At 40.6% G+C, this 25,148-nt stretch overlaps 4 protein-coding genes across 4 annotated transcripts; 3 read left to right on the top strand and 1 right to left on the bottom strand.

Annotated features, from left to right (window-relative positions):
- The first annotated feature begins 4,241 nt into the window (after positions 1 to 4,241).
- On the top strand, positions 4,242 to 5,646 carry mrps16 (mitochondrial ribosomal protein S16). The gene is made up of 4 exons (XM_061291250.1): positions 4,242 to 4,398; positions 4,511 to 4,547; positions 4,969 to 5,235; positions 5,421 to 5,646. Exons 2-4 carry the CDS (start codon positions 4,535 to 4,537, stop codon positions 5,534 to 5,536), a joined length of 396 nt encoding a protein of 131 aa, XP_061147234.1. The 5' UTR covers positions 4,242 to 4,398; positions 4,511 to 4,534; the 3' UTR covers positions 5,537 to 5,646.
- A 1,981-nt stretch (positions 5,647 to 7,627) lies between these two features.
- On the top strand, positions 7,628 to 9,140 carry LOC133162374 (mucin-2-like). Its single transcript, XM_061291528.1, has 2 exons — positions 7,628 to 8,863; positions 9,025 to 9,140. The coding sequence occupies exons 1-2, from the start codon at positions 7,630 to 7,632 to the stop codon at positions 9,138 to 9,140; spliced, it is 1,350 nt and encodes a 449-aa protein (XP_061147512.1). The 5' UTR covers positions 7,628 to 7,629.
- A 241-nt stretch (positions 9,141 to 9,381) lies between these two features.
- Positions 9,382 to 11,985, top strand: LOC133162691 (mucin-4). The gene is made up of 7 exons (XM_061292063.1): positions 9,382 to 9,459; positions 9,672 to 9,724; positions 9,805 to 10,007; positions 10,077 to 10,242; positions 11,143 to 11,310; positions 11,412 to 11,473; positions 11,907 to 11,985. The coding sequence occupies exons 1-7, from the start codon at positions 9,400 to 9,402 to the stop codon at positions 11,972 to 11,974; spliced, it is 780 nt and encodes a 259-aa protein (XP_061148047.1). The 5' UTR covers positions 9,382 to 9,399; the 3' UTR covers positions 11,975 to 11,985.
- Positions 11,986 to 12,976: 991 nt separating this feature from the next.
- Positions 12,977 to 22,205, bottom strand: errfi1a (ERBB receptor feedback inhibitor 1a). Its single transcript, XM_061291415.1, has 5 exons — positions 21,981 to 22,205; positions 18,530 to 18,733; positions 18,361 to 18,443; positions 17,148 to 17,846; positions 12,977 to 16,761 (listed from the first exon to the last, which is right to left on the bottom strand). Exons 2-5 carry the CDS (start codon positions 18,679 to 18,681, stop codon positions 16,361 to 16,363), a joined length of 1,335 nt encoding a protein of 444 aa, XP_061147399.1. The 5' UTR covers positions 18,682 to 18,733; positions 21,981 to 22,205; the 3' UTR covers positions 12,977 to 16,360.
- Between the last annotated feature and the right edge of the window lie 2,943 nt (positions 22,206 to 25,148).

Below are 25,148 nucleotides of genomic sequence, written 5' to 3'. Positions count from 1 at the left end.
GAAAGTTGCTGCGGAGCTGGCTGCTTAAGCCGTGGATTATCTGTCTGCGTCCTCGCTGCCTCTTTTAGCGACGACACAAGTTCACCCACTCGAGAGTCTATCGCACATCCGCAGAGCACCCCGGGAGAGAGCGGACCTCGGGGAAACCCAAGTAGCGGCGTTCGGGGAGGGGGTGTCAAAGAGTGCAGGGGCTGAGCGGTGGAGGAGCCCATGGGCATGGCCCTCTCGCTCTCTGGCATCCACTTTGTTAGGAACACAACACTAATCCTCCTTGTGTCTTTATTGCCCTCTATGCAGCAGAGTGGGCTGGGCCTTGGCCCGATCGCACTGCTTGAGGGCCATACCATCAGCATTACTGTTTGAAGATAGGCCACATCATCAAGCATTAAGGCTCCTAATAGAGACAAGCACTCATTGGAGGGAAATAGTATGGCGGGGGTAGATTATTGCATCCAGAAATGACTGTGAGGCAATTGGGCTTCGTGTTGCTACACATCTACGCAATCATTTATACAAAACATTCATGCGCTGCCTTCTTTGTTAATACACTCCGCTGCAGCTGACAGTCATTTGTCATGCGGCGAAATGGAATGAAGATTATGAATGTTAATGTGCCTTTTGTTAGTTTATTCTATAGACGACCAATCAAATGCAAACTGCCTCGACAAAAATTCCCATTTGAGATCCATTGCATTTGTTCAAATGGTTGTACAAACAGATATTTTTTTAAAGTAACAGCCATTCATTCTTTTTAGCGAGTCAGAATTGCAGTGAATATTTAAACTTGAATATGAAATTCATATATATATATATAAACGTTCATGCACATGCATATAGGGCAGATTGACATTGAGTAAACTTAAACTTGGTCGCACCCCCAGCAACAACGTTACTCTTGCAGTCAAAACACAAGTTCTTGACACAGAATTCTACTTTCCTATTCGCAAGGACTTTCCCACCATCTTAGAGTAAACAGCTGAGGTTCCTTAGAAAAATGCAAACGGCTAAAAACAAACCACAAATTGTTGGGGCTTCGTGGTAATATTAATGCAACAAAACACGAAGCAAACAAAAACCTACCAAAGCAAAAAATGGCCTAACCAAATAAGCACCTACTCGATCATCAGCGGACTATCGCTGCACTAAAACAAAATAGTACAAAAGTTTTGATGATGGTATTTCCAACTTTGGGGTATATTTTCAAACACATTCAATTGGTGCTATGGTGTGTCTGGCCAGCCATGAACCCAGGTGCACCAGTGTCAATGTCACCTTTTCACTCCCCCCCTTCAGCAAGCAGTCAACCCAGCTGTCACCTGGGCACTTGGCAACAGAAGGTATTAGCATCAAGATGCAGCCTTGATGACATGCTTGTCACTCATTTCTTATGTGAAGAAAATCAAGCCTGTGCATAGATGACCCAAATCTAGCAACAAATGGAGCGAGTCCAAGTTAGTCAGAAATGGTACCCAAAAAGGTAACCGCAGTTCGAACTCCAAAGATTCAAGATTCAAAGCGTTTATTGTCAAAGCTCGGCACTGTGAGGCAAACAGGCTAATTTTTTACTTTTAAATGTGATTGGAATTTAACTTAAAAAGCTTTCCTACTTTTATTTTATTTTAATAATGATGTGTTTTTTCAATTTTAGGGTTTAAAGTGAGTCATAAAAAAGTTTATTTCTATATTTTAACATGAATACTATTTTTGTTAGTTTTTCTTTTTGTATAAAATGTTCGAAATATTTTTTGTTTTGTTTTTTTTGGTATAAAACGTTCGAAATTCCTGCAGACGAGGCTCACGGAAATTGTACATTGAAGAAAAAGAAAGAATGAAAATCTTAAATTGTAATCTCTTCCTGTATTGCAGAAGTCTATTATATATCTGGAGCGAGCCGAGAGTGTGTTTGTACGCTACAGCCACATGAGCAGTTTATTTCCATGTTTACACCGTCTCAAATTCTTCGCAATAGTAACAGGATTACTTTGCGACAAAACGGCAATTTGTGGAATTCCCTCATTTCGGCGGGAGGATTTTCTTCCTTCCTCTGTCCATGTCTAGCTAAAGACTGTTTTTGCATTCTGAGACCCTTCAAACTAGGCTTGATTCCGGTAAGCCTTCAGGTTTATTGCAGCAGAACTAGATAAAGCAAGAGTGTAATGAGAGAAAACTAGGAACAAAGCAATGATGACAATTAGTGCAGCAACTGCTTGTGTTGAGTGTTTGTATGATGTATCACAAAAGCCATTCACCAAATTAAAAATGACAACCACCCCAATGTATTAATCAGTTAAGCTAAAAGTCAAACTAGCTTCTTCTATTCCTCCACTACCACCAGTGGCACTAGGCTGCCAATCACAGGCAAGTCTCGGTACTACAAGCATCTGATTTAGGTGAAGATGATTCTGATTGTAGTTGGAGATATCATTTTTTGTGTGTCAGTTTGTGTGTATGTTGCTTATCTCGGGTGCACCACACACTACATACTCAGCCATAAATATATACAAAACCATTTAAGGTGTTAAAAATCAGTATGCTAGCAAGCTTTTCAACATGATGCGTCCAATGACTGCATGAATGAAAAGAATAGTCAAACTCACTATTTGAAGGGATGGTGGCTCACTGTTTAGTGCACTCGACTCACATCCAAGGTTTGGTTGGTCTGTTGCACAGAAGAAAAGTCAAACAGCACTGCATGACCCTAAGGATAGAGACATAAGATATTAGGGGAAACACTTGTTATGTAAACCTCTCTATTTGCTAATAAGCAAAGGTAGGCTAAAATAAGTGTTCCACCAAGCCTTGTTAGCTGAACTGGTTCAGCTTGGGACAGTGACTAGGCTTCACATATTATTAGTACAAATCCAAAATATATGTTTGCACAATGCACAGCTTACCTCAGAGCAGACAAAGGTGTGCTCTCATTAATCATCTGCACGTCACATCATTTAAAAAGAACTATCTTTAAAAGGAGCAGAAATAAGTTGCAAACTTTGTCAATTTAATTCAAAGGTGTGCAGCTAGGAAAGCATGCGATCTCTGTTATCCACTGTGATTGGCCAAGTTTTGGGTGTGGCTTAGCACTGTTACATGCCTGAAATGATGGGATCAAATTGTGGTGTTAAAAAATCCAACATATTAATGATAGTGTTTATTTCAGTGCCATGGGTCACTTTGAAACATTTCCTCAGTGTGATCCGGGACTTTATCGCGACATGCTTGACGGAATTAGTAAATGTACACGAGTGAATTAATGTATGGAAATGAGCTGGAGTGGCACAGTTGGTACTATGTTGCATTGATCCCCATGTGCATATGTTCCTAATCACCACTGCTTCTTGGATTCACTCACAGGCACGCAATAAATAACCTGCTGCCAGCACCCTGCCTTTTGTCTAATTAGTTCTTTCACTGGGCTCTCATTTTTGTGGCACAAATGGGAATTCAGGATTAGACTCTAATATATTATGTGAATTTCACAAGTTTATGCTGGAGAAGTTTCTGGCCTCTTGTAGACCGTTGTTAAAACACAGCCATTTTTTTTAGGCTTGTCCTTTGGGCCAGGAGTGCCGAGCCTACCTGACTTTAGGGTGAGAGAAGCAGAATACACCTCAACATCCTGTGATTTAGGGCTATATAAATAAACTTGATTTGACTTGACTTGACTTGACTTGACTGGGTTTGACTGGGTTCCAGTAAGTCGCAGAGCACATATCGAGAATTCACAAACTCATTCTTGACGACTCATTCTTCAATGAAACTAACATACATAGTTTTGGAATGTGTAAGAAGGATAATTTTATTTGATGACAAAATAAAAGATCAAAATCAACAGGTTTAAAAAAAAAATGGAAATCAGTAGGGAGAAGAAAAAAAACTTGTTTAAATCACCAAAGTAAATTTAAGTTTCTCAAACCCGAGAACAGAGGAGCTAACCTCTAGTACATCCTGCTGACGTTACTATGACACTGCAGGTTGACAGCAAATTTGAATCAGGGATCTCTTTTTGTGTCCCAAAACGTATTTTTGACGTTGATTTGTAAATCTCTTTTACAATTAAAAGAAATGGTATATTGCTAAAATATATATATATATATATATATCTTTGAGTCAAAGACTTTGAAACAAAGACTTTGACACTTATGCTTAAAAGATTTCTAAATGATTAAATTCGCGAGTGCAGTGGCTTAGCAGTGCAACACTGCCCTCTATCGGCGGACACCTTTAAACGTCTTGTCTGAAAATGACGCAACTTCCGGTAGAAACATGGCTGCGCCCTGACAAATGTCACATTAGTTTTGGGCAACGCGACCAAAACAGGCACTCTATATTCCATAAAACCTAAATTCTCCTTTGTTAACCGGGCACATTGTGCTGCTTTCCCCATTCAAGACTTCAGAGGTATTCTGTTCAATTTCCCACTCGTTTATTTGCTGTTTAGCTCGGCTGAGCTGATGTAAACATTAGAACGGAATCTTAACGTCATTTTTATTTATTTTTGTGATTATTGCAGCTTTGAAAGTTTTCAGTGGGCATCATGGTCCATCTAAGTAAGTACTGCATCTATAGCAATAAAAGTTAAATCGTTTTATCGTTACATGAAGAATCCCGACTGGGTGGGGATGTTGTCCTCTGTTTACGACTCCGTTGCTTGCTCCCTCCAACTATTTGGCTTTTGGAGATAATAAAAGCGTAATAATGTATTGATTAAAATAGATAACGTAGTAATAAAGTATTGATATTTGTCTATTTGAATATCATCAAAACCATCAGTTTTGCCAATAACAAACATGAAACATAGTTAAATTAATACGATATAAAATTGTAAACTGGGCATAGCTACCCAGAACGTAAACATGGACCTGCACAGCACTGAGCAGCAACCCAAAAAAAGATACAGGAAAAGAAAATGTACTGTAGATTTTCACCAACTTCACTCACATCCTTTACCTATCCAATCTCCTTTTGCAGCGTCGCAGCTTTTAAAGCGGTACCACGGGGGCTATGTGGTCATCCGCATGGCTCTGGCAGGTCACAAGCAGGCCAACAGACCCTTCTACCGCATCGTGGCGGCGTTCAACAAGCGGGCGAGGGACGGCAAGTACATTGAGCAGCTGGGTACATACGACCCACTGCCCAACGTGTACAATGAGAAGCTGGTCAGCTTCAACTCGGACCGCATCAAGTACTGGATTGGCTGCGGTGCCCACACCACCAAGCCAGTGGCCAAACTTCTAGGTGTGTCTCCGTTGTTTGTTTGCATACATTATACTTCTGTAAGGAGAAAACTTATACATTTGAATGAGATATCATAATACTTGATGGATGAGGTAGATGAGCGCAAATGGTTTCCGATCTTTCGCCTATGAATTGTACTCAACTGTTAAGACATGCTCCAAGAATCACCATTTCTATTCCCTCAGGTTTAGCGGGGTTCTTCCCCCTTCATCCAATGACGGTGACAGAGGCGGAGCGTCGGCGAGCCGAAGCGAAGCGGACCGAAGCGGAAACGGAAACAAATCTGGAGGCGCAAGTGTGAAGAGTTGCAATGTGATTGCAGAGGCTTTTTTTGTACATTGTATATTATGTTAGACCTGTGTGTGATGCACTGAGTGAACTAATAAATAAAAGTATCCAAAAGAAATAGAATTAGTGTACTTTATTACATCAGTTCAAGTCTTTTTTTTTTAATCACTTAATCACAAGACGTCTCAAGGGACACTTCACTTACCTTCTTTAATAAATCGTTAAACATAACTCTTGGTTACTTCCTTATTCTCCTTCAGTAATTTACTTCCTCCATTCTCCTGAACTCTGTAAACTTTAAATCTTGATCTTTTGTTCTTTTGTTTTCCTTTTTGTGTGTGTTTGACTGTGACTCAGTGGTGCTAAATGGTTCATGTCAAACAATCAAATGAAAAGCGTCAAGTGGACGTCAATCTCCATTCGATTATTTTTTACAACTCTCAGCGCTCCCTTTTTTTTTTCTTTTTTTTTTTCTCGATAGGACGCACATAAGAAAATTGCGATCGGTACACGCTTGGGTTTCAACTGTTAACTTGAAACATTACCTGTAAAGTCAACAGTTTTTATAATGAGCTCCAAAATTAATGATTTGCTTTTTATGCTGAAAGTCAACTAAATTTGAATTCTGTATGTATTTTTAAACTGATAAAAGCGATAAGCCTTCCTGTGAGACGTGAATGTTTACTTCAATGACTTACATGACTGTGATAAATACTTCTATACACGACCCACCCCCCACCCCCAAGTATTGTCCAGAGACCTGAACCTGCAAACCTGTGTACTTTCAGGGGATTTGCTGGGACTTGGGACTTGTCAATCTGTTGCGCCATTCTGCTCCAATACATGAAATATTTGCTGAGGGAGGGCACAATATAAGCAAATGTTCAGGTGACTTGTTGATCATTTATGACACACGTGTTATACGAACGATTCGATTGAGCAGGTTAAAACTGAACTACGGTGAATCATATATCGCGGAAGTAGGAACTTATTAATATTTTCTCCATCTTTATAAGTATGCTAAAACGATTCATCTTTTGGATACGTACTTGACAAGAAGGGAGCCTGAAGATGTGGAGGAGGATTTCCACTGTTTTTATGACCGTAGGCATCATGATGATGCTTGCATTCAGAGTGATAAACACACAAGAACAAGGTAAGTCTCGTTCCCTGTATTGATGAAAGAATATGAATTTATGTCAGTTATCCACTTAGGAAACATTGACCTATAATATTAAAGTTTAGAAAAAAATATTTTCATAGTCCAAATCAAGTTTATTATAAAACAAAGTACATTATGGAAAGTGACAAAATTAAATGAAGTCACAGAATTTTGAAAATGAAAGATGAATGCTTTGTTGATGATTTGAAAAACTTTTTTTAAAAACGGGTTTTGGTGTTTCTCAAGTATTTATTCACGTCTCAAACTAAAAATTGAATATGAAATAATGGTGATGTATTATGTGGCAACAGGCATATTTTATATCCATATAAATGATTTACTGTTCTTCTACAAGTACTGAAATTCCCTCACCTTTGCCTTTCACATTCGCTCTAGTGACTACCCAGTTGAGTCTTACCTCTTCTGGATCTAAAACAAACACAACTCAACCCTTTCTTTGTACCACCAAACCAGCAACGAGTATTTATCCATCTTCAAAACCACAGCATACATCTGAAACAACATTTGGAAGATCCACACCTGATGACAGCAGGACTAAGTCAACTACTCAGGAATCAACAAGTACAAGATCGTTGTCCTCCTCAGAGCCACAAACTGTGTCAGCCATCGTTCCCACAGAATGGCACACGTCAATTGAGATATCCACCACACAGCAAACTTCATCTGAATATAGGACAACTTCAATGAATCTGAAAACAACTAAGTCCTCTCCAACCAGCAATGGACCATCAACGAGTTCATACTTATCTTCAGAACCAAAGTATACATCAAAAACAACTCAAACTAAACAAACCAGTCAGGAAAGTTCAACTAGTGGATTTTCTTCCACTTTATTCCCATGGACTGCATCGCTTACAACATTCATGCCCACTGAATTAACAGAGTCAAGCAGATCACATGGAACATCCACCACCATGAGCACAATGCAAACTACCGGCGAGAGTCCTTCTACAGCAACATCCAGTACTTCGACAAATCCTGACATTTCCTCACCTTTGCCTTCCATAATCCCACCAATGACCACTCACATGAGTCATACCTCTTCAAAGAGTCAAGAGTCAAGCACAACTCCTGAAACAGCCACCACCATGAGCACAATGCAAACTACCGGCGACAGTCCTTCTACAGCAACATCCAGTACTTCAACAAATCCTGACATATCCTCACCTTTGCCTTCCATAATCCCACCAATGACCACTCACATGAGTCATACCTCTTCAAAGAGTCAAGAGTCAAGCACAACTCCTGAAACAGCCACCACCATGAGCACAATGCAAACTACCGGCAACAGTCCTTCTACAGCAACATCCAGTACTTCGACAAATACTGACATTTCCTCACCTTTGCCTTCCACAATCCCATCAGTGACCTCTTCTGGATTTAGCACAGAGACACCATTCAATCCGGAAACAACTCACTCCTCTTTCACCAGCAATGAACCAACTACAATGAGTGTTTCTACATCTTCAAAACCACCGCTTACATCTGAAACAACATCAACATTTGTAAGAACAACACCTAATGAGTACACCACAGAGTCGACAAGTTTGAATCCAACATTTGTTACAACAATTATGTCCACTGAATCAACAGAATCAAACACGTCACCTGAAACTCTTACCACTGGGCTAACAATGGAAACTACTGAAAATACTCACTCCACAGTAAGCTTCACTTCTTCCACTAGTTCAGCAACAGAATTGTACACATCACCTGAAACTCTTACCACTGGGCTAACAATGCAAACTACCGACAATACTCACTCCCCAGCAACATTCACTTCTTCCACTAGTAGAGCGACCCCTCGTACACCCACACCAGCCACACTTACGCCAGGAATCACCAGTTCACCAACACAGTCAAAACCACCATTTAAAACTAGCACAGTGGTCTCTACTTCAATAAGTATCCAGACTCAAACCTCTTACCCAGCTACAACCACAGAGCGGACAACCACAGAGCGGACAACCATCACTAAGTCCACTCCCACATCAACGAGTAATTCCACGGCCACACCGTGTCGAGACGAGGACTGTCAGTGCTTGATGGGCATGTGCATATTCAGTACAGAACTCAGTCGATGCCACTGCGTTTGCCAAGAAGGTATCTTTGGAGATACCTGCAACCTTGGACCAAACTACATATCTCCTGATATTGGTAAGGAAAACTTCACCTTTCTGAATGGTTTGCTTTGAGTTGTGCAATTGCTAATCAAACCTGGAATTGTCTAAAATGATTTTTTCAAAGTTTTAGTCCATATTGTACAAATAATTTTATGCATATGTACTGTTGAGTTATTTTTTCCCCTCACCTTACAGATACCACAGCAATACCTGATCGAAAAGTAAATATTACTTTGGATATCAAGATCCCGTTCTTAGATGTTTTGAGCTCAAGATCAAATTTCAACGATACGTTAGTGAAGAAGGTATAGTTGTGTGTTTTGTTTTCTTTATTAACTGAGTACAGACTGGTTGAATAGTGGTTAGCCTCACATTTCTGAGATCCCTCTTTTTCAGCTTGAACCACTGTGCAAAGAAGCCGATCCCCAAGCTTTTAAAAAAGCACAAGTTGTCGAGCTACTGTAAGTTTACTGATCAAGTTGTTCAAATTACTTGCTCGATTCAAGCTGTCTCTCATTTGTTGTCTGATTTTTACTTTATAGACCGGGAAATGTTATTGAAGCAAGGAGGATGGAACGCTCTCTGAGTGGCCAACCAAAAATCCAGTTTTCTGAAATGTTATTTAAGAAGGTAGACATTTATTTATTTGTGTCAAGTCGAATATGTGATGTTCTTAGTACAATACGATTAGAACAATTCATTGACTAAATATTTTACTAGATTCTACCATTGATAGAATTTAGCAATTAGCGTAGCACCTTAAATACAGGCCTGATGTTTGCACTTTGAAGGCTCTGCTTTAAATTCCCTCATCAATTAATTATTTGTGTTTTCTACTATAGTCGAGATCTCTGCTGAAGAAAGGCGACCCACGAGTAGACAGCATAGAGTCGCCGTAGGTGAAACCCTGCCCGTTATTTTCTTGTTTTCGTCTCAAACGTCTTCATTTGGCGCTGATGCGTTTCCCTGTCGTAGGCCGAGAAGCGTTTTGGCTACAAGCCAAGCTCAGTACGCCTATCAGAATAACGCTACACAGATCAATTGGCTCAACACTCAGCTCGATGGCACTTTGACACAAATTCTGATGGACAGCGACAACATCCAGCAAATCTCTCAAGCCTTTGGGAACACCAGCGTGCTCTTCAAGGAAGTCGTCTCCCCAACTCCCCAGATTAACAGTAACTCCAACCTCATTTGTTGCTTTTGTGGCTCAAATAAAAACGTTGTTTTTTTTTGTCGGCAATCAGATATCACGGACATTGAGCGCTTTGTCAGCTGCTCCAGGTTTCCTAATTACACTGCCGAGGTGATTGCGGGGCGATGGCAGTGCGTTGCACTCTGCAATAAGATGCCGGACTACTGCAGTGGACACGGCAAATGTCACAATGATCTTCGCAAAGGGACCGTGTGCAGGTAAAACCCTTTGATCGGTACACCTGCACTATCCGGAGAGGCGTGGCAAAGTATGACCCACTATAGTTTTATCCAGGCCATCAACCAGTTCTATATTTGTTTGCCTATCATTCATTATTTACTGATTTTTGTGTATATATACCGTATTTAAAAAATGTGCATTCATTAAACAAGTGGAATATAAAAATATTAGCATTTGGTTATGCATCGTATTACACGATTGGTTATTTAAATTAATACAAATGATAATATTTTGAAGAAAGGCAATGGATTATTATAATAATTATTATTATTATTTATTATTATTATTAAATAATAATAATAAATAATGTTTTTTAACATAATTTACAAATGTAGTGGCCTATTTATCAGTTTTAAAAACCAAACGTAACACCTGAGCACAAAAGTTTGCCCACGCCTGCTATAATTGATGCCATCCATCCCTTGGCTTGAATATTTTGCCTAGTGCTCCTCAAGTTAAACAAAGCGGCCTACATGCCACTCCGTGCCTCACTTAATCACCTCTTGCTTTGTCCACTTAAATAAATAAACACCTCACCTCACTCAAATTTTAACTGACGCCATGCCTCAATTATGTCTCTCCAACAAATAATCGCCCTACCCAAGATGGTGGCCTCTGTCATATGACACCATGCCCAATGAATCATCCACTTAAAAAATAGCATTAGATTGCCTCCATTTGATGCCTAAGTTCAGATAGTAACCTCAATTCTAATTGAAGCAGTTCCTCAGTTATTTGTCTACTATTTTGTTGATTTTATTCAACCACATGGTGCATACACTCCATTTAAGAAAAGAAGATAAAAAAGCCTCACCCTTATCCAGCAGGTGTATGTTAGTATGGATTAGAATGCACACATTTGCTTGTTTTTCCTTTAGCTGCGACAGGTCAAGCATAAGGGAGTATTACGGCCAACGATGTGACCGCTCACGCTGGGGTCCGGGCTTCTACGGAGCCCTATTCGGATCACTGGCAGCGGCCCTGCTGATCATCATCATTGTCATTTTGGTTGTCTTCCTGGTCAAAAAGAGGCGGTCTGGGATGTGGTGAGTCAGGATCACAAAATAATACTTCGGTCTAGTCCAAAACATCCAGTAAGGGATGAGGGGAGAGTTCTAGGCCAAAAATGATGAAATTGTGTTTTCAGGAAAAGGACTGACGGAGGATTTATAGATTTTGAAGAAGACTACTTTGACTTCACAAACATTGGTAAATTGAACATTTTCATATTATCTACTTTATACATTTTTTTAAGCTTTATTTTTTTCTACTTTAGTCTCATCAAATTACACTTTATTTGTAAAAGAAAAGTACAACTTTATTGTCATCAAAATGCAAACTGTGTAATCAATAGGACTTTCTTTTTAAAACGTTTTGATGTTATTCATATAACATGCCAAGTTTATTCTTGTAACCTTCCAGTCGGTTTCTTCTTGTCATGAAAAGAAATGTTATCTAAAAAAAAGAAGAAAAAGAACATAAATAGATGTTCATGTAATTCTTTGCCTCAAACGGCTCTGATAGCCTCACTGTGGTAATTACAGCCACCAGGGGGCGTGATTTGAATTGGTGACATAAATTGCCATCAATATTATATTATATGAACGATTTTAAATGCAAATGTTATTTGGTTTGCATGCAGGACGTCGCAATTTGGGACTGGCGGGTCTTTACACGACTGAAAGGTTGACGGCATTTAGAGAGCTTTGATAGACAAATGCAGGTAGTTTTTTTGGTTCTGTTAGATTCAATAATTTAAGGCTCGCAAAATTGTCACGTTCAATAATCCTGAATTCAACGTGCTTTTTATTTTTGTGTCTGCAGGTAACAACAAGAAGTAAGAGGGAGTAAACGTCAGCCCCAGATGACGGCAAACTGATACTGATACAGTCAATGGATATGTTATATGTATTTGATTTATGATTGAAGATTGTATTCATTTCTATTAACTTTTTTCAATGCATGTTTTTTCTTACTTGTATACAGTTGCTTACAAATTGATCAAAAAAGTCTCAAGATTATCAGAATAAAATTACACTTTCTTCACAAAATTAAAATCTTTTTTTTTTTATTTACTGACTGTATTTCAAAACCTGTCCAAGGTCAACATGATTGTCAGTACGTCCAACAGTGAGAGGCATTTTTTGCTAATGAACGTGCAGATTTTTTTTTCTCTCCTGACCTGAAAGGAAAAATGATTAACCAAGCAGCTGCAGTTTGTAGTGTTACGTCGTTAAATATTAACTGTGTCCAACCCACATCGACATAATTGAGGGACAAATTACCTGCCCTCATGCACGTTCAAACTGAGAACTACATGTATGATACGTACTTTATTTTTTAATTGTGTAGCTGTATATATATATCCTGGGGCCAGCAAATGAAAGCCAATAAAGGTCCAAAACTCAATTAATCCTGAGACTGATTAAATAATTTCTGTATTTCACATTTAAGGCATTTTTTAAAATTATTTTTGCACGTGTGGGCGTGTGAGTGCATCCGGTGGGGCATGAACCAGGGAGTGGATGACGACGCTGTCATACACCTGTCAGTCAACCTTTGTAAGTCACTCGCTGGATGGAGGCCAGTCACAATAAGGCACAGAAGGGTGTGTGTGTGTGTGTGTGTGTGTGTGTGTGTGTGTGTGTACACGTGTGTGTGTGTGTGTGCGTGTGTGCGTGTAATAGTGCAGGCCAAGCAGACTGAAAGCAATTCATATAAATAGGTTTATTTTACTTTCCTTTGAAAAAACAACTATGTATAATAAACAAATGGAATCGTTAAATACTGTACACAGCATACTGAACTCTCCCAGTGCACTTCCTCACCACAGCAGAGAAGTTATTTAGTTTTCAGTTGTTGTTGGGTTTTTTTTTCTTCATTTTTTTTCCTAATAAGACATTTGAATACCTTTCAAGATTAAATAGTACCAGTGTATGATGTAAACATTTCTTTTCATTTCTGGGGGTAACTTTTGAAGTCCAAGCAACATTGTTTGTGAGCAGAAATAAAAAAAATATACATATATATAAACGTATATGTACTTCAATAACCGGTTGACCTTAGTTAGCAATTTTCCCCCAAAGTGAACTCTGGGTTCTTTGATACGTGCGCTACATTTACAATATCATCCTCAAGTGTCCATTGGGTAATGGAAGAACAATTAAAAAAAAAAAAAAGTTCATGAAGTCTATATTGTATATATTGTATTTCTCTCTTTTTTTCTCTCCGTCGGCTGCCAGCAGCCAAAGTCTCTCAGGCCACACCCACTGCAATCATTGCAATCATGTCAGGCAGGAATGCATGAGCAGAACAGGAAAGACCGTGTCCACATGCTGAAGGTAAACCCTGAACACTCGTCCTCTTGCATTTAAGACATCTCCATTTTCACAGAGATCCTCCTCACTTCACTCATGCACACAATGAACCCCATACATCTGTCATTTTGGTCTACCAAGGAGTATTAGGGTGACAATAGAATGGAGGAAAAAATAGTCATGACAGTAAAATATGATTTGGAAAAAAAAGTCCTTCTTTGGGGAAAAAAAATTAATAATTTGAGGGAAAAAAAATCGTGTTACTGAATTTTGAGATTACGGTTGGGATTTGTGAGGGGGGCGAGAAAGAGAGTCACAAACACATTTGTGAAAAGGTAGTCCTTTTTGGGAGTAGTAAAAAATATGAGCTCCATTTCTCATGTTTTTTTTTATGGATAAAACGTAATCATACAAAAATGAAATTAAAATCATAATAAGAATTTGGTTTTTTTTTTTTTAATTATTTTGATATTTGTTCCCAACAAATCTGGAAAAACTTTCTGAAAAAATATACTTTATTCTCACTGTATTAAACTTCATTTGAACTAAATGTGAATTTATTTGGAACATTAATGCATTAATACTACTTTTCATGTCCTATTTTCTTTTCCGCGTGGCCCTAATACTCCTTTGAAAAAAGATCAACCCCCCAAAATAACAGACAATGTGAAATGGAGGATTCGTATCGAGGGAGGTAGCAAATGTGTTCCAAACAATGACTCACAGCTTGACCATTAAAAAAAAAAAAGAATTTCATTAAGAATACATTCACTAAAGCTGGGCATACACTGTACAAAAACGTTAGTTTAACTTTCACACTTAATTGCCAATGAGAGAACATCAAAACAAGCGGTTGAAGGGTTCATTTAACGCCTGTGGGGGTCAGTAGAGTGCTTTTAAACAGTTGCCAACTGTCAAAACAATCGAGAAAAGGCATTTTGCGCCATAAATGGGCTAGGAATGCTAATGCTAAAGATGCTAAGAACACAGCGATGAGCTTCTTTAATCTTTGTTGCATGTGTCTTTATTTTACAGTGTATGTCCAGCTTTAGGCCGACGCTCTCTGTGCAACCTCCAAATGCCAAAAATAAAAACAATTAAATGTAGTAACAAGTACGGTCACGGAAAAAACATCCACGCAAACAACACTCAAGGGACGAGAGACACTGGCTTTTCGTGCCGGGATTTTTCTGTCCATGGAATGGGTGGATGGAGTCACCTAGGACAATTTTTTGCCTTTTGGAGGTAGTATCAGAATCATAAAGGAGCCAATGTGCAGTTGATATCAAAAATCTAAACACCCCCATTCATATTTCATTTTTAAAGAAAAGATAAATCATTTCTTAGAACTGGGCCATAGTCAAGGTGGAGGGCGTTATAATAGCAGTCAGGGTTAGCACGGAAACGGTCAATTTTATATGATTCATCCCTCTCTCTTTTTTTTTTTTTTTACATTACATAAACCTAGCATTTGGACAGGGGTGTGTAGACTTTTTATAGCCACTGTAAATGGTGTACGCCAGCATGGAGGAACAGGGTGGTGCGAAGTTTTAACGCCTGTAGCTCACGTCCGAGAACCATTTTCAACATGAAATGTCACATACGATTATGACAAAATACATTTGAGGGAAAAAACAAAGTGTGAGCCGAACCATGCTGAGTTGTGTTCCAGATCTAATATGTATGTTTATGAGGCTACAGAAGCTGCACTTGACTTTCATGCTAAGCTACGAACAAGTTGGGGGAAAACAACAAAGACATGAACAAAAACAATATAATCATACGCTCACATACAGTAGATACTCGAGTGCTAAAATCCTTCATTTGACCCTAAAATAACTGATATTAGGGATGGGCTGAGTTTTCTTGGGTGACTATGGGCGAAAATGTAGTGGCAAACGTTCTGAACTCCCTTTCCATGCTAGCTAGTGTCTTATCATCTCATCTCAGTGATTTTGCAGGCTCCCCCTAGTGGTATCTAAATGAATCACTGATTTAAATGTTCAAACAGTGCATAAAGTTACAGTGGCTTAAACGTTTAGTACAAAACATTTGTTAAGTACAGTTCAGTTGTATAGTATTTAACTTTTAGGAGCAACTTATTTGCCATTTTTTTTCACTGTTGAGAACATTTAGGTACAATGTTTATATATGTGTCAAACATTTTAAAATTGTTTTCTTCCCCTTAATATTTAAATGCAAAGTTTACGTTAAAATTGTGCATTATGTTATGGTGACTTACAGTCAAAGATTTTTTTTAGACATGACGAACACCTTCTACGCTACTGCATTCAATGTTCGTCATTCCGATGATGCTTGCAGTGGTTACAAAGGTTTTGAGAACACCCGGAGTAGCTCGTGCTCAACTTCAGCAAAACCAAGTGAGACCGGATCAATAAAGTCTCTGCTGTTTGCTGCAATTTAGTGCACTCCTCACTTGCTTCAAGACCTAATTTATTTACCCTATTGACTAGTATGCCCATCCCGAGCAAGTGTCATTACTGACCTTTTGTCCCAGTTGAGATAAAAAGCAGCGTTTACATTTTTTTTTAAAAGCCCCAACACATCACAGTTAACCATCCAAACACAAAACACTGAAAGTGAGGTGGTTCAAGGCCCGCTTGCACCTTCCGGACTGTAAAATCTTTCAACGTGGTTGAATGCAACCCGTGATGAGTCGCGTTAGCAGTAACTGGATACAGTGCGCGAGTACCCTGTGTCCTTAAATACCTGGCGGGTTCTAAACTAAAAGCAGCAGTTTGGAGCACGACGAGGATCCTCAGACTAGATCCACGGGTGCTTTCCGCCGGGTGTGGCAGTCGCAGTCCGAGACCGGGCTGTCCAAGGACTGCAGGAATTCTTCCACGGACCTGGAGTCCACGAAGGTCGGCCGGTGAGGCAGAAGGTAGTAATGAGTGCTGCTGGCCTTTTTCCCCTCCTTGTCCACAATAGGCAGGATGCAAGGTGAGCCCTCGCTGTTTTGTCTTTGTAAACTCCGACTGACGTATTTAGGGTTGGGTGCAAAGCTTTGGGTGGTGGGCATCACGTTGTTGGTGTATGTTGGGAGGCTCCGGGGGCTCGGGGGGCGGGAGCTGCCCAAGGACAAGGGGTCCCTTGGGGGCAGCTTTGGTGGTTTGTCCTTGTCACTGTACGAGACCTCTGCTGACCAGCGGCGGGTTTCTGACAGAAAGAACACAAAGGTCTTGATTGAATAAGTTTCAGATGCAACGATCTGTGTGTCAGTAACTTTCACTGACCCAGGCTAAACCTAGCTCCTCCCCAAAGACTAATAGGAAATGATCCTGATAAAGAAATGGATGGATGGATGGACAATCAATGGCCCGCCTACCCCAAAACTAAATAAATTACATTAAACGTTTGGCCTGCGTTGAGTCTAGAAACATCACTCATCAACATTTGAACAGGATTAACTGCGGTTGTCGTTCGCATTCCTTGAGGTATTTCGACCCAATCAAATCATTAGTAAAGTAACCAATAAATTAAAAGCAAACCTGCAACCACAATCATCATCATGTTTTTGATTAATTAAAGTGTTAAATTCATACCTCTTTGACAATGTGTGGGATCTGCTGTTTTGCTTGTCCGTGGTGGGATCGGCGGCGGAACGTCTGTTCTGTGCTCCGTGTTGAAGGTGGAGTGATTGAGGCGCAGTAAGCAAGACTTGTTTAAGGATCCAGCAGGTGAATGATTGAGTGAGAGAGAACGATGTAGTCTCCTTTGAGTTTTGTCCCGCTGCCGTTGGCAGCTCGCCGGTAATTCCTGGCGCCGAAGCTCCTGCACATCCTTTCGCTGCGGGGGATGCGCGGGAAGCTGCTGAGTTTGAGGTTGCCTCGGGCTTTGCGGTCCTAAAGGCCCGTCGTAGTACGCGTGGTTAATCTGTCCGCAGTCCCTTAGGCTTCTCCGACTGGGAAGTCCAGTCCGAAAGGAAGAGGGTTTGGAACACTGATGAGACACCAAACAGCAGCTCTCGTCCGTGCTGGTGAAGAACTCCACCTCGTTGTCCATGGCCTGCTCCGATGAGCTGTCGCTATGCAGCGGGATGGGCGGCAGAGGCTTAGAGCACCTGTCCGGAGTCTGCGGTGGACTGCTGCACTCGTACATGGAGAGCCGCTGGAATGAGGGGACCACCTGGTCGTCATTGGCTGGACTCGGCGAGGATGGTTCGGCATTGCAGGACAGGGAGAGATGGGAAGGCCGCGACTTCTTGGGAGGTAATTTCAGAGTGCTGGAATTGTAATTATGTCCTGCAGAAGAGCAACAATGAGCCATTACGACGTTAGTCTTAGAAACAGACAAGACAATACAATTTATATAGCCCACGAAAAACATGGAAACATGAGCTTGTGTTTAAATTTTGCTGGAAACATACCAAACAGGGTTCTTCACTGCACACAAAATAAATCTCTTCATTCATTGTGGTTGTGGTTGTGGCATTCCTCAAAGTGTTTCGAACCAATCATGTCACTAAATAAGCTCATCAAAATATCAAAAGCAAACTTACAACCACAACCATAAAAACCCCATTGTTGAATGGCTGCCTTTCTGATAACTGTGGGCATTCTTACCCTTGTTTCTGACATAACTCTTGTATTAGATCTCATTATATTGTGCAGTTGTGTCTATTATTGTACCCAGTCAATTTTGATGTTGGCAATACTCCCAAAAACAAGGATGGTGAGCCGATGACAGCATAAAAGCAAAGAAACATTTGTGTTACAGAGGGCAGAATGGAAGCAATCGACAAAGGACGACTCTTACTTTCATAGCTTAGCAATGGCGGACTCTTGTGCTGGCCATGAGAGCTGTGATCTGGGTGTGCAGATTTCATAGTGAAGTAGAAGCTGTCAAGGATAGAAACGATTACGACCACACTCTTCAACCACGCAACATTCCGCAGTCTTCTGTAAGAATGTCGTGGAGCACTCACTTGTCTATGTCGTGGGTAAAGCTCCACGATGCTTTTGATCCAGCCATGCTGTGATAGTAGCTGCCCCGCAGGAAGGGGTGTTCCACGGGAAAAGATGTCTCCTGGGCAGTCAGGCCGACTGTGGACATGCTCCAGGCACACTCGGGTCGCATCAAAGCCAGGAAACACTCGGATCGTCAGTCCGGCTGGCTGCCACTCTTGTACCTGCGACAGGACCCCGAAATACACACAGAGGAAAGAATGAAACCTGAATGTAAAAAAGCAGGTGCATTCAAGAGCAGGAAAGACATGTTTGGATAGAAAGCACATCCACGTTTCGGAAATATTGAGTCACGTTGACCGAGGTAGTTGGTATAAGAGTTGACTCGAGGAAAAACAACCTTCAGTCAGATTTTGGATAACTGTTGTTCAAACGTTCCACGAGTTGTTGAGTAATAGACTCGAGTTTTCTGGAACTATCCCTGCCTCTAATAACTGGAGAGAGCATTTTAAAAGCAGCTTCCGTTGCTGCAATGCGGCCGGGCCTGAAGTGCAGAGGAAGGGGCTCCTCCTGTTACCAGAACGCCACCCGATGTTGCAACAACTCCTCATGTCAAATGACCTGAACGTTTGTGTCATGTCAAGTATGTGTCAAGCCTGAGTAAACTACGTCTACAATATTCAGCGGGGAAAGGAGACCCGAGCAGCGTATCGATTTTGTCCCCCTGCCATTTACTGGGGTCAGAAATACACCGGAGGCCAAAATCCAGATGCGATTTGACCGGATTAACCGGTTTAGGATTTCACAATCGGGAGAAGAAAATAGCACAGAAAGCAGCAGATAGTTTTTTGTGGATGTGGCATCACCTGGGCAGTGTCACAGATGAGCAATCTTCCGCATAATGTCGGTGTGATGAGTGAGAATACTAACCCCGCCCCTCCACCCCTGTGTAAAAACTCATTCCTTGTCTCCTGTGAGGCATATTTATGCACAGCAATGACAGCTGCTAGGAAACAAAGCCCTAAAACAACAGGAAGCACGGGGGCATCCGTCGGAGCCAAACTGCACCAAGCAGGCATACCGTTGCCATCCACCCCTGGCTGCCCCCGGGTTTGTTGACTACGTTCGGCGGGCCGAGGGGGACGGGAAGCAATATGATCCTTGATAATGAACCCCAGGGGCTTGTGCTTCCTCTTGCAACAGGTGCAAAGACAGTTCATCCTGGCACTCAACCACCGGAGCACTTACAGGCAGTGGGATTAAAACAAACCGCACGTGGGTGCGGAACTACTTCAGATCATCAAGCCAACAAAGAAGAGCTACATATATGGAGTCTATTGGGGTTGATTCCTTTCCATATTGTTCCACATAAGATTTGATTCATAGGTATCCTGACAGCATTTCAGTCTCCTAGTAGGTTTCCCCATGAAAAAATGAGTCCATTGGTGTCACTGTGGGTAGAATCTGCCCGACTGTACCTTGTTGTGAAAACTCGTCGATTTTTCCAGGTATCTTTTTCTGAGGCTAAATTGATACATGGCCAGGAACAACCTGCTCTCGAAATGGTCTAAACATCCAGGCTAAGGTTGTCCAAAATAGCTTTTCCAATGCCAAACAAGACTACAGTCAAGGAACCCAACTGGTGTCCTTCTTGGTACAACCCACTCTAATACATGATGGCCGGGTATTGGACTCTAATGTATCCTTCCTAAGGCTAAAGATGTACATGGGCAAGAAGGTGTCTTTACAATTATCCATTTGTGTGTTTATGTCGAAAGTATAATGTACTACCCCGTTGAACAGTAGCCAACTGTACACTACTGCAATGCAAACATTCCACTTTATAAGGTCAAGGAACCTTTTGTGTAAAGAACCAGGGGTTGTCAGCCTTCTCGTGACTATTCCAGGTAGATGGTTCAACAAACTCTGAGACTAATCATGAGCTCGAGGTTAACTCGCACAGAGATGGGGAAACTCAGAGTATCCAGTTCCAGAACAGCTGATATGAACTGGGTCAATCAACTCCGAGTCGGTTAACCTGGAGTTAAGTGCATGCACGGCCAGTTCAAAAAGTCATCATCAATTGTGCACTGATACCTTGAGTCGTCATGGTAACCATGGAGAAGAAAACCCGATCTGCATATTTGACACATTGAATTGGAGGTTTTAATGACATTGTACGATGATTACAAACCCGTTCTCATGAAAAAGAGTAGCACCGCTGCGGCAACAAAAATAAATACAAGTATAGGCTACCATCTTTGGATTAGTCCGTGGGTTTCAATCTATTTAAAATCGTCATTGATCAGGTATAAGAATTATTTAATCCAACAGCTTTTTGGCTCGGGTCTTGGATCAGTATAATGCATTTTGTTCTGAAGAAATGGTGATGAAGTTACAAACCGCACACAGTGAACTAGTTTGTGCAGCGATTTAAGAATACGTCATCATGTATTTACTGTTTTTGTGGTCTACAAATGTTTTACATGTACCAATTTACTCTCTTTAAAACTTTACTACGTGAGTGTAGTAAAGCCATATTAGGAAAACGGAAGACCGTTGTAAACCGGAGACACCTTGTAAGTAGGAGTTCGGAGACACCCTGTAACTAGGAGTTCTCGGAGGTACCTGTTCCTATTTTCCCCGGGGCTAAAAATGGGCAGGTGTACTCCCAAGTTCTAAAAGTCAAATGTGACAGATACAGAAGCACATCATTTGGTAGAACCATTCCAGCAGCATGTACCATACCCCCAAAAAGATGGTGGAAACCCTCTCTGGGTAAAGTGACAAATTCAGGCGCGCTCTGTCTTGCAGAAAGAGAGAGAGAGAGAGAAGTAGAAAGAGAGAAGGAGTTGCCGCCCCCGCTGCACGACACCCCTGCAGCGGTTTCCAGGCAACCATACCCGCTTTACCTGTGCGGCAAGCACACAATAGCGCACACCCCCTCACTTTACCGGATTAAGACAATCGTGTTTAAAAGCCCTCTAGCAGCTGGGCTGAGTCATGCCACTCAACACACGCCATACACGCACAAGTTTATATGATTTGGCCACACGCACGCACGCGCAATGAAGATGCGCAAGTCATTAAAATGAAACCCTAAAAATTATAAAGAGCGCACACAAGGATGCTTGCAGCGAGGTTTGAGGAGTGTAAATATTAAAATAAACCAGCCAGTGTCACGTAAACAACGGCATGCTATGCTTTATGCATCTCTTGTTGTATCATTATGGGATTATTTTAAGGCGGTTTGTTATTGTGACTTGGACGGACGCTCGTGATGGACTGTCCCGATCAGTCCCAAAATTATAATCGCTATAAAAAAAAATAATAATAATAGAGGGTTTTCACGTGAACCCCCAACAATATGCATCACTCGATGACGCCTGACATCAACCCACACACTCAAATGAACATGGTGACACAAACAAAGTCGCACGCACTTCACACGACTTCAACTGCAGCACTCACCAAGAAAAACTCCTCCAAAGAAGCGCCTTTTTGGGGGTAACGCTCCAATAAAACTCCTTTTCCAGGCTCTTAAAACGGCTCCGGTTTGTTTGCAACGTACAGCTTATATTGGAGTTAACATCGGGAAGCAACAGACGCCTACGAATGGCTGACGCTTCCCCCCCCCACCCTTGCACAATGTGACACTTTTGGATAAAGTGTTGAATTGAAGCGAGCTGACGTCTTATAGGCTGCAAGGCAGGAGCTCCAGTCGAGAGACGCCCTGGCCCTCCCCACTGTCGCACGCTCGTCCTTAAAGGCGCACACGTCCTTTTATATTCCTTTGCGCACACAGCAAAGGCGCCAAATTACTCAAAACTACTGTTACTTTAGAATATGATGAACCAAGTAAAAAAGATAATCTTTCAAATAATTATTTGGTTAACTATCCAGAGGGAGAAGGAAAAAAAACATCGGATGGATTCATTTTTAAATAGCGCACTAGACTAAAATAGACCAAAATATAAACTAGGAAGGCAAATTTACATATTGATCAATAATCTCACTTTATACAATATACAAACAATAGTAAATAATTATTTTATTTTTGTTTACTCATAAGAACCACCAAAACAGGACCACCATGTTCAGATTATGATTTATATTAATCTGATTATATTACATGTATGATATAATATTATATATCTCATATAATGTTGTTTTTTCTAACTGTTATCTTCATACAATAATAACTTACAGGTACCACCTTCAGATTTAGTTGTCTTTTACAAATGTTATAATAACCACTTGTAACTAGAATGGCACTCAGTAGAGCATAGAGCTATTATGACTTCCTGGTTCATGGAGGATGTGCGAAATGATGGGCAGTGCCAATAATACCATGTTTTACACACTGATCCAGCAATTATCTGCCTTTGGCTTTTAGCCAGTCATGGAGTGTGATAGACGGATGAGGTCAGCGTCATGTCCGATATTAACCTTTGCATCAGTTTAGCAAAATGGCAAAATTGCCTTACTGTCTGTTCGTTCAGTGTGGTTTATACAGAATGGCAACCGCAGAAAAAAAGGGAGGGGAAAAGTTTTTTTTTTTTAATATTACATTTTCACACGATATTCACCCAATGACGCATATGCATTGCTCAAATGACAGGACATTGCACCATTTGCGTTTATACTTTTCAACATTTTCCTCTTACTAAGAGCATGCTTTGCATGTGATGCCTACCTTTTCCCTCCAACATGGCTTTGCTACAATGAGAGCAAGCACAAGGACACAGACTTATTGTACCTGCACACTGCACACATGCAAAGTGCTGCCAGTTGCACAAAGCCGACATTGTTTTGCAGCACAGTTTATCTGATTGCCCCGAGCCCTTTTTCTCTAGCTGATCCAGTTTGCTACTGGCCCTAATTAAATATTAAGATGCAAAATATTCAAATTAATAAGATGAACATTTTAAACAAGTCAAAACTTGGGGCGCTGAAGCTGAGACCTGAATCTCCCCCTCGTCAATCTGCGCTAGTCAATTCAAAATAGCAAAATAAAGAATTGCACTCGTGCAGACGTGCAGACTGCGCTTCATTACGCAATCTCAGCGCAAAATCTGTGATTAGTTTAGATAATTTATATTTTTTAAAGATGATACCACTTGTATAACAGTTACCATGTTAAAATATGACATCTACAGTCAATAAAGGTTTTCAAGATAAAGACAGATTGTTCAACTGCTATCTTTAGCTTGTGCAGGTGTACCTAATGTAGTGGTCACATGGAACACTCCCATAACGTCAGTTTACAGTCGTGCAGCCTACTTAGCAGTGAACCGGTGGTTTATTAACTATGTCACTCTTTCCAAACCAGGCTAAACAAACCAGCGTTGTGACACGCAGGCTATTCAAACACATCTAAACAATAGCGACAATCACCTCATGTGTTAAATCAATAGCAGCCCAAAGCAGAGGTGTGTGTGCGCATTGAGAGAACACAGTGTTCTTCTGTTTAAGTTTGTAAATGCTTTACAGCTTGGGCACCCCGGGGGCCCCTAAACCCCAAAGGCCATCAACTGAAATAATGAAATAAAAATGATAAAAAATAAAAATAATATATTTATACATATATATACTTATATACATATATATATATACTTATATATATATTTTTTTAATTTATTTTTTATCTATATATATATAGATATATATATACATATACATATACATATACATATACATATACATATACATATACATATACATATACATATACATATACATATACATACATATATATATATATACATATACACATACACATACACATACACATACACATATACATACATATACATACATATACATACATATACATACATACATATACATATATATATATATATATATATATATATATATATATATGTATATTTATGTATATTTATATATATTCTTAGAATTGGGATGTTAGATCACCAAATGATTCCCGAGCGCGGCACTGCTGCTGCTCACTGCTCCCCTCTCCCCCAGGGGATGGATCAAAATCACGCAGGGATGGGTTAAATGCAGAGGACAATTTTCACCACACCCAGATGTGTGTGAGACGATCATTGGGACTTTAACTTTAACTTAATCGCAACATATTCCTGCACAAGTAGTCAAGTATGTCATTTTGCCGCTGGTTTTTCAGCTCCCCCGACTCGCCTGCGTCATGATGTAATCACTCACAGGAAGCACCTTATAAAGCGAAACAGGGAGCGAGAGCGAGATGGCACATGAAGGAACGCTTGAGGAGCTTCTTCATAATTGTGACTCACACCTAGCCTCCTTCACCACTTCAAAAGGTCAGCTTTTTGCTTCCTTTGTATGGCACACAGGAAGGAATTCCCCTTTGTGGCATTCCAACACAAATGTAGCAAGCACGACAGTGTGAAAGGGTGGTGCCTGCTTGGCTCATCAGCGTAAATGATTTCTTCACAATGGAGGTCAGAGCATTGATTGCCCCAGCCTGCTGAGGTTATTAAATTGCATGCATATTCAGCCAGTGGCCAAAGTCCAAGTAGATACAAACACATGAGCAGGAGGCTTGAAAGGTGACGTCAAGTTTGAGAGCTTATCGAGCAGCATATGTCTGGTTGCTACTTGTTGTGGCTTTATTGACATAAAAAAAAAAAAAAC

This window comes from Syngnathus typhle, linkage group LG11, assembly GCF_033458585.1.
Source record: "Syngnathus typhle isolate RoL2023-S1 ecotype Sweden linkage group LG11, RoL_Styp_1.0, whole genome shotgun sequence".
Lineage (NCBI taxonomy): Eukaryota > Metazoa > Chordata > Actinopteri > Syngnathiformes > Syngnathidae > Syngnathus > Syngnathus typhle.
The sequence above is the reverse complement of the archived record's forward strand: the minus strand, read 5'-3'. Positions and strand labels throughout refer to the sequence as shown.

Coding starts and splice junctions, on each gene's coding strand:
- mrps16 (XM_061291250.1), top strand. Junction 5,236..5,420: donor GCCAGTGGCCAAACTTCTAG/GTGTGTCTCCGT, acceptor CTATTCCCTCAG/GTTTAGCGGGGTTCTTCCCC.
- LOC133162374 (XM_061291528.1), top strand. CDS start 7,630: ATGCAAACTACCGGCGAGAGTCCTTCTACAGCAACATCCAGTACTTCG. Junction 8,864..9,024: donor CTACATATCTCCTGATATTG/GTAAGGAAAACT, acceptor CTCACCTTACAG/ATACCACAGCAATACCTGAT.
- LOC133162691 (XM_061292063.1), top strand. CDS start 9,400: ATGGAACGCTCTCTGAGTGGCCAACCAAAAATCCAGTTTTCTGAAATG. Junction 9,460..9,671: donor CTGAAATGTTATTTAAGAAG/GTAGACATTTAT, acceptor TTTCTACTATAG/TCGAGATCTCTGCTGAAGAA. Junction 9,725..9,804: donor GTAGACAGCATAGAGTCGCC/GTAGGTGAAACC, acceptor TCCCTGTCGTAG/GCCGAGAAGCGTTTTGGCTA.
- errfi1a (XM_061291415.1), bottom strand. CDS start 18,681: ATGCGACCCGAGTGTGCCTGGAGCATGTCCACAGTCGGCCTGACTGCC. Junction 17,847..18,360: donor GCCATTGCTAAGCTATGAAA/GTAAGAGTCGTC, acceptor GCTCTTCTGCAG/GACATAATTACAATTCCAGC. Junction 16,762..17,147: donor TCCCACACATTGTCAAAGAG/GTATGAATTTAA, acceptor TCTTTCTGTCAG/AAACCCGCCGCTGGTCAGCA.